Genomic DNA, 8,567 nt, shown 5'->3' on the forward strand with positions numbered 1-8,567 from the left:
GAATATTCAGAAACCAATTCTTGCAAAAGTACGTGTATTATTCCCTACTACTAGTTCATATCTGTAATCTCTAATGTCTATAATGTAAATGCAGACTGTACAGCCCACTGAGGCAGATGTCTGATTTGTAAAATTAGGCTATATAAATAATATTTGACTTGATTTGGTTTGAAAAAGCACCAGGGGATCCCAAGAGGGCACTGGATAATACAAATCCACTCCTGTAATCTTAAAATCCTGATAAAGAGGGAAAAGAAAGTCGTAATAAATGGTGTATTTTCTGTAGATTTAGTCTTACCAAACAAATTAAATTGGAATGAATTGAATCAAAGACGACCCCAAGAATGCAGATCCGGAGTGTGACAGACAAAATGGTGAAAAAAGAACTGATTTAAAAATAAAAATACATGCTTTCACTTCTGTCTTAATAAAGAGTAAAAAGCGGATCTGTAGGAAAAGAAACTGAAATGCTATTCAAATTCAAATCCTCACAATAATCTGCACACAAGTAAAATGCTGAAAAACATGGAGGTACAATTCTTTACTATAGTGTAGTACTGAAGTATTCTTAATATTAATGTCAGTGAGTCAGTGACATGCTGCTGAGCACAATTGCTGGCGACCCAAGCAGATTTTGGTGATGTGTGATTAAATCTAAGATAAAGATTTTCCATCTATTTCTATGCATGTTTCATCTTTCACTGACATCTGTCCCTGACATTACATACTAATAATCTGTATTTACTATTGAATTATTCTATATTTGACCATATAGCAAGAAACAGACACAAAACCCCTGTTGCTCTTACAGTGACTGACTTTCAGACATATGCTGTAGCGTGTCAGGAGATTCAAAGCTCATTGTATGATACTTCAAAAACAAACAGTCCTTTCTGAGACATCAGTTCACTGATGTTTTGTTTCTTTGGGGGGGGGGGGGGGGGGGTTTGTTCTTAATAATAGAAATTAACTATGTAAGTGCATGGTTTCGAGCTGCTGTCACTGCTTTGGTATTAGCATATATTCTGTAATAGTGGATGTGCATTGTCCTGTGAGTTTGAATTGTTTGTTGTTACAGTGCTATGGTTCACAAGAAGAGCAAAACAAGGCTCTGCAGCCATGATAGTGACTCTGTGTACTTAAGCAAAATGCTTAAGTTAGCATGCTAAGTGTAAAATGTTGATGTCAAGAAGGTATCATGTTGAAAAGATAGTTTGACCATATGATGGTACCAGATAAATAATATAAGGAGTTACTGAATAAGTGATACAAAATAATCCCAAACTTCCTGGTGGTGCTATAGGAGAAGAGACATCATCGAAGTCTGTATGATACATCCTGGAGCGTAAATGGCTTTACAAAGTTTCAGGGCAATCCATCAGGCAGCTTTTCACAAAAGTCATTCTGGATCAAAATGGTGACCAGATCATTGAAGCCGTCCTGTGATGATGGGCAATAAAAAATATCTGATTCATCGAGTTTTTCTTTGCTCAAGTCCACTAAAACAAAACATATGAGCACTTGTACACCACTGCTCCATCTCGTGTGACACACAGCAACAGAGAAGAGCCAGCCCCACATTGTGTGTTCAAGACTGAGATTAGCATCCCGATCTAGACCTGAGTTCACCCCGACCCCCTGACCCAGGGTCCGGACTCTGTGTGCCCATCTCTCGCTCCAGTTTCTCCCTCAGTTTGTGGAAAGTGGGTCTTTTGCGTGGGTCCTCCTCCCAGCAAACCCTCATGATGGAGTAAACACCAGGAGGACAGTCCTCTGGAGCGTCCATGCGATAACCCTTCTGCACTTTCTCCTTCACCTCCACCAAAGACTACATCAACAGAAGCAACAAGGGAGAAATGGAAAGTGTGGCGACATTAGTTTGTGAACAGTAATTATTTTCATGTGGTTATTTTAAACAAATCGCATCAGGAAAGCATATTTATCAGTACAAGTATCTGGCTTTTCTTGGTTCTGTGTGAGAAAAATAAACATTTGTGTCATTACTTTACTTAGTAGACACTATTATTGAAAGCACAGATGCTAATCACAGTCTCTCTCTCTCTTGCTTTGTGATTTTTATCTCTCTCAGTTTGCTCTTCCAGCCAGCAGATAACAAATTACAAGGTGCACAGTTTGATTGAGGATAAAATAAACTTGACCCAAATAAATCAACCAGTGTGTATTTGTTAAAGAGGATGTAATTAGGAGGTAATTATGTGGACACCACCTGATGTAAGATGCAAAAGACATATTGAAGCTGAGTGGCGTGAACTGTCCCTTCTTAAATGCTGCCTGATCTTGCTGTCCTCACTGAAATACAAGCCAGGACACAAATCACCTCAATGGCCAGGGATTACCTGAGACCGTGACAAACATTGTGTTTAAGTAGCATGGGTCCTTCTCCTCTGAGTCCCTGCGTTAAAGTATAAACATCACGTGATGTAAATTCTGCTACGTGTGTTGCCACCTACAACTCCCTGATTGGATGTCTGACGCACAGGTGAACCCACACCAACATAAAGTAGATCAGTTAACTCACTGAGAACAGTGATATTATTATCAACATGGTTTTCCTGTGTACAGTGAGCTCCTTTCCTCCACTTAACCTTTATCCTCACTAGCACACTCTCAAGATGCAGTAAGGCGATCCAGTGATGACGATCTAGTGACAAATCTGACCACTGGGCCCTGCAGCTTTTCCACTTACTCACCTACTACGTGATAGTTAAGTGAGTCCTGACATGACATAGTAACAGAGTTACGTAACAGGCTTGAATCAGTTTCCTGTCAGTTTAGGCAAGACAGGAAAGAGTGTCATCATCTTTGATCAAACTCTGGCGAAATATGACAAAAAGATTTACATCATCCTTCATCAACACAGAGTGAGACATAGACAAGCTGTGACACAGTTATATAAACACACTCTAACAGACACAACACACAGGCACAGCAATGACGGCATGCACTGGTGCTACGTACCATCTTGGGGTAAGGTTGACGACCATACGAGAAGATCTCCCACAGAAGAACACCATAACTCCAAACATCTGACTTCGTGGAGAATTTCTGCAAGATAGGAACAAATGTATGTAAATGTAAAAGGGGGGTTTAACATGTTAGAAACAATATGCATCAGGTCCTGACAATAACCTAGTTATTATTAATAGATTATTGATTATACAGTAAAGCATTCATAAACTATTAATTAACCAATAATGGAACAAAGTTTACTTTAAACTGGTCAATAACCCCCTATATTTGTTTATTATGTTAATAAATTAAGCAAAACAGACGCCTCAAAGAGACAACAGTAGTTTAGGTTCACACGCTGAGCGAAACTGCAGCACCGACCTCTTTCTTCAGAGCTTCAGGAGCGGTCCATTTGACGGGCAGTTTAGCGTTATCTGACACCTTCGAGTCCACCTTGGTCAGACCAAAGTCGCTGACCTTGGCCACACCGTCGTTAGAGACTAGTACGTTACGAGCAGCTAAGTCTCTGTGAACCAGCTTCTTGGACTCCAGGTACTCCATCCCCTCACACACATCGCTGCCCATGAACATACAGAAACTCATAAACTATTCGAATAAGATTTTCATACAATGCACAACAGAAGACTGTCGTTGATGTTTTGAACTCACAGAGCAAAGCGGAGCAGCTGAACTGAGTTCACAACAGAGCGCCCCCTTGTCCTGAGAAAGTTCACAAGGTTTCCCTGTAACACAAAAAACAACACATTTTGTAGTAGTAGTTGATTACCTAAATAAAAGTAAAAGCACCCTAGTAAACAAACACAATCTGCCTAAATATCTTCTCTCACTAGGTGCTGGTGATGAACCTGCAGAAAAAGTCATGCAGGCAGTGAGTCCAGCTTTCTGCTCAGACAGAGAGGTTTTCACACCACTGTTTGAGCCGTTTGACACATAGCTCAACGTCTGAAATCATTTTGGTCAAACTGTGTTTTTTTATGAGAACATTTCCACTGAGAACTGCTGATAAATTGTGTGCTTTCTATACCTTGCTCATGAGCTCTGTGACGATAAGAAGTCCTTTGTGAAGAATGACGCCCAGCAGCCGCACCAGGTTTTTATGCTGGAGCTTCCTGAAAAAGTGAATCCACATTAAACGTGCGAGTCGGGAGTGACAGCGGAAACAGAAATGCATTTACATTCACAATACATTTATGAGAACCGGATCAGTGGGAGGTGTAAGGTGTTGAGACAGAAGGTTAAAAATGATCCTGGCAGAACTCACGTCATGACTGTGGTCTCCTGCAGGAAGGCCTGAGCCGTGACATCACATTTAATAGTTTTTACTGCCACCCTCTGGCCCATATACTGCCCTTCATACACAGCTGGGGATGAGAGTCACACAGTTTTTACATACCCCTTACATACAGCCTTTTACGTCTGCTAATATACGTAGTGTAAGTGTTTTTCCAGTAGAAATGTGAAAGAGTTAGATACAGACAGGCTGATAAAAAAAAAAAAACTAAATAAAGGAAAGCTCACCACCAAACTCTCCCTCTCCGATGTGCTCTCCCAGTGTAAGCTTTGAGATGTCCAGCAGCCATCCAGCTGGAGAGGAAACAGACATGAACATCACAGGAAACATGCTTTACTTATTTATTTATTTATTGCCTCATTTATTTCTTTTTCTAAGAAATCCTCACCCACCCAGCCTCAGCCCCGATATCTTACCTTTAGACAGCTCTAACTCGGCTGACTTGGCTCCTTGCTTTTGTTTGGGCTTCAGTAGAATTGTGGCAATAGATCCTTTGTTCTTTGAGTAGAACTGCAAAGATTTAACAAATAAACCACAGCAGTCACAAAACAGCAAACACATTCAGTTATTTATAGCTGCTAGTACATTTTAGCTTCAATATCTGTCATTTCCTCTAATGTGCTAATACTTTTTTGGAAGAATAAAAAATGCTTTTGCACGTCCATATAAATGTTTAGAAATGTGCTGTTGATATTATTTCTTTTTCTGTAGCTCTGGGAACAGTGCAGAGTTCATTAAGACTTTGAGCCCTGCAAGAACACCACCTCAGTACTCAGGAAGCTATTTGAATACTGTGGTCAGGGCTGTGAATGTATAACCTATTTTACTACTAGAAACCATCAAACAAACAGCGCTGAGCAGGTTGTTTAGAGATACTGTAACGCTGATTTCTACAGCATGAAGTCTGCAGCACTGCCACCGAGCAGTTTTGTATAAAATGATTCAGCCCAAATATTTCTCTGGACGATCCTCCCTATGTTTCCCCCGCAGGACTAAGTCATCCACATTGACTCAGGCTTGAAGCCATCTGTGCTTCGCTGATAAGATGCTGCAGAGTGAGAGCTGCCATTTCTGTGGAGTCTATCTCCAGCTACCACTACATCAAAGCTGTGCAGTGCGCCCTCACACAAACGGGCTGAAGACAGATAAACTATAAAAGGCATGGTTTTCCTGTCTGAGTTTCAGTTTGAACTACATCCTGCATTTCATTCTTTTGTCAACTGTACTGATGAGTTTACAGGCGGACAAACACTTTGGGCATTTTTGGGTATTGGAGTTAGTCTGGCCTGGATCACCTGGTCTATGAATGTTTTCTCGCAGAGTCACTGGCATGGCTTCACAGGTTGTTCAGTTTGAAAGTTTACAAAATACAGAGAAAGTGAAATAATTTGTTATTTCTCAAAATGCTATGAAATTAGTCCCTTTGATCGAACTTATCCTGATTCCAAGGAGTTAGCATGGAAAACACAATTCAACCGAATCAATAAACTGATTATTCATGCTGTAAATGTTTGGCTGATTTTCGAATGACAAACGAACAAACCATGTTCTTTATCTAGTTGATCTTTTGCTGCACCAGTTGAGTAAAGTACATTTAGTTTTCAGCCAATTTGTGCAATTTCCTTTTGCCCTTCACAATAATGATTCACAGACGTTCTGTCAACATAGCAGCTGGATTTTGTACAGTCTAACTATAACAATAAACTCTAAAAGCTAAATTTCTCTTACCTCTATCATGTCAATGAGGTTGTAGAAATACTGCGAGCTGTCGATGGTCAGTTTGTTGTCCTGATAAATCACCCGGTAGTGGATGACTTCCCCAGAGACACTGACACACAGGACATAGTCGCCGGGATGGCGGATGGACTCCCGCACCAGGAACAGACCATCCTCGGCTGGCTGAAGCTTATTCACCGCCTCTGGACCCGAGATCTTCCCGTGAAACCATCTGACGAACCACATAGATAAAAAACACAATCTGTCATCTCTTACTGCAAATCATGCTGCGTCCATTTGGGACCCAAATGAGCCCCGATATATCTCACATCATGGTTTTAACAGGCAGTAGATGTCTACGTTGAACTAACCAACGCTGAGCAGCTAACAACCCAAAAAAGGAAGCTGGAGTGATTAATCCTCCTGCGGCAACATTTGTCTTGCAAATCCAACCTCTGTCCACAGTGGGAGCTGTGTTCATGTGGTCACAAGATAACGGCTAAAGTTAGAAACTTGTGTGGTTTCATGTCACAGTCACATTGTTTGTTAAATCAGGAGGTCATCCTCCTGATATGAGCCGGTGAGCAGCTTTTAAAGAACGAAATGTGAAAGAGCGGACGTACGGCATGAGGCTGAGGCTGGGGTCGACACGTAGAGCCTCTCTTTCACGAACGCTGGTGGAGTTTATGAGTCCCTCCTCTCCGGTGGTGTTGTGTCTGGCCTTGTAATATCCTTTCCTCTGCAAAGGAGAAGTCACAGTCAAAGTTAATTATTCATTAGTTTGTGAGAATGATGCAATTACTGTTCGTATAGCTTCCATAAAACATGACAGCACCGTGCTGGTGTCAACAATGGTGAGGATGTCCCCTTTGTGGTACGTCAGTTCTCCAGGTTTGGGTTTCCTGTGGTCCCCCTTAGCTACACACTGTGTACCAGCAGCCCAACTCATCTACAGGGGTGGAGAAACAATAATGTTTATTAAGGCTAGTTGTTCACTTTACATGTGGGTCATCTGATGCTACGTTCTGTTTATCTGAGGTGTAAATACCAACAAAAACTGAAATTCTCAACTCTCTTATCCATCTATTGATCTTAAAATGTAAATGTTTTCAGTGCACAGCAAAAACTAATGAGCTAACCTTTTTAATTATACACATCTAATACTGGTCAGTATGAGAATCTTTTAGTGAGCCGTTTCAAGGTCAACCACAAAGAAAGAAAAGAAAGGAATTAAATAGAAAGGACCGGTAAATTTAACCCCATTTCAACTTTGTGCTCACCTCTCATTTAATAATAGAAACTTTATTCTTCCTGTTGTTTTTTTTGTTTTTTTTTAACCAACTGACTAAAACAGTCTTGGTTTGGCTCAGTGAACACACTGAAGGTGAAACCTCTAACACAGCATCCACTTGATCTTGAATTAGTGCCCACATTAAATAGACTTTACAGGAGATCCACTAGGAATTAAGAAGGAATTACAAACAGTAAGAATCCTGTAGTGATCACATATTGACCTTGATTGTATTGCTTTCGGTTTTCCAGTTTATGAAACCTACAGATTAGTGCAAGATGACTTGAATCAGCTTCTAACATTTAATTTTCAAGCAAACTAGGTCTCCTTAGTTTGTTGTACACGTACCTTTGCCATGAGCAGGGCGGGAGTGTCGGATTATTCAGTTTTGCGCACCTGTCAAAGAGAAACATCCCCGGATCAATATAAAACTGTACAGTATGTCTATTATACTGGTGCCTATTGTGCTTTAACATTATTGAGCCTTACACTGTTGTTAGCTTTTCGTGATCAAACCGACACAAATGCACCAAAGCATCAAGATGTGAAGCGAGTAGAAAAGTGGTGCCAACATGAACCAGAACCAGCCTGCGGATGAGCGCCCTGACGCGCCGGAGACTTGTCCACATCAATGTTTCAGTACCTGCGCCTCTCTGTGACCAGATGCTGACAGTACAGGACTCTGTCTCTCTCTCTGTCTGTCTGTCTGTCTGTCTCTCCAGGACAGCTGGCTCGGTGAAGTGGAAGAAAACTGCACCACGTCGGGTTCAAATCCTCACCAGCTGCCGCTCCTGTCGGCGTCCGTCGGCGGTGACATCCTCCGTCATGTGTCTTCAGTATTTCAGCTCAACAGGAACCGATTCTGTGAATTCGTTTCTCCGATATTTCTGCAGCCGGCAGCGATGCAGCTGAAATCCGTCTGACAAGCAACTTCCTAAATGTTCTATATTTAATGCGACGACGCAAGAAGTGACGCTGAGGATGACTGGCTCGACTTTGTGTCGCCTTTAACGCGTAGCCTTTTGCGTCTTTACAATTTATAAACTGTTTCAGGGGATGAATTTAAACAATGAATGAATAAAAAATAAATAAATAATGGAGACAAAGTGGCTTAAAAGTGTTTTTAATATCTCCCCTTATTCTTAGCCAACACTACAAAGACATTCAAATAATAAGACAGCAACGCTCACACGTTTAAACAATACAAAATAGATTGCAACATCCTTTAGAAATAAAATAAGCAATACTTATGTATATGATGCTCTTGGTAAATGAAAT

General features: G+C 41.0%; 1 protein-coding gene across 2 annotated transcripts; it reads right to left on the reverse strand.

The window, feature by feature from the left end:
* Nucleotides 1-274: 274 nt before the first annotated feature.
* On the reverse strand, nt 275-8,196 carry matk (megakaryocyte-associated tyrosine kinase). 2 transcript variants are annotated; one of them, XM_026344999.1, is made up of 13 exons: nt 7,933-8,196; nt 7,638-7,685; nt 6,834-6,947; nt 6,622-6,737; nt 6,011-6,230; nt 4,699-4,792; nt 4,510-4,575; nt 4,253-4,352; nt 4,016-4,100; nt 3,640-3,713; nt 3,352-3,547; nt 2,980-3,066; nt 275-1,828 (listed from the first exon to the last, which is right to left on the reverse strand). In XM_026344999.1, exons 2-13 carry the CDS (start codon nt 7,644-7,646, stop codon nt 1,601-1,603), a joined length of 1,389 nt encoding a protein of 462 aa, XP_026200784.1. In that variant the 5' UTR covers nt 7,647-7,685; nt 7,933-8,196; the 3' UTR covers nt 275-1,600. The 2 variants fall into 2 exon arrangements, with proteins under 2 accessions (XP_026200784.1, XP_026200783.1); XM_026344998.1 differs by having other exon boundaries at nt 7,779-8,196.
* Between the last annotated feature and the right edge of the window lie 371 nt (nt 8,197-8,567).

This window comes from Anabas testudineus, chromosome 4 (assembly GCF_900324465.2).
Source record: "Anabas testudineus chromosome 4, fAnaTes1.2, whole genome shotgun sequence".
NCBI classification, from domain to species: Eukaryota; Metazoa; Chordata; class Actinopteri; order Anabantiformes; family Anabantidae; genus Anabas; species Anabas testudineus.

Bases quoted from the DNA above. Each gene is read 5' to 3' on its own strand.
- matk (XM_026344999.1), bottom strand. The intron at 6,231-6,621 runs GTACGTCCGCTC...GTGGTTCGTCAG, and splicing joins CCCAGCCTCAGCCTCATGCC to ATGGTTTCACGGGAAGATCT. The intron at 3,548-3,639 runs GTGAGTTCAAAA...GTTCATGGGCAG, and splicing joins CAGCTGCTCCGCTTTGCTCT to CGATGTGTGTGAGGGGATGG.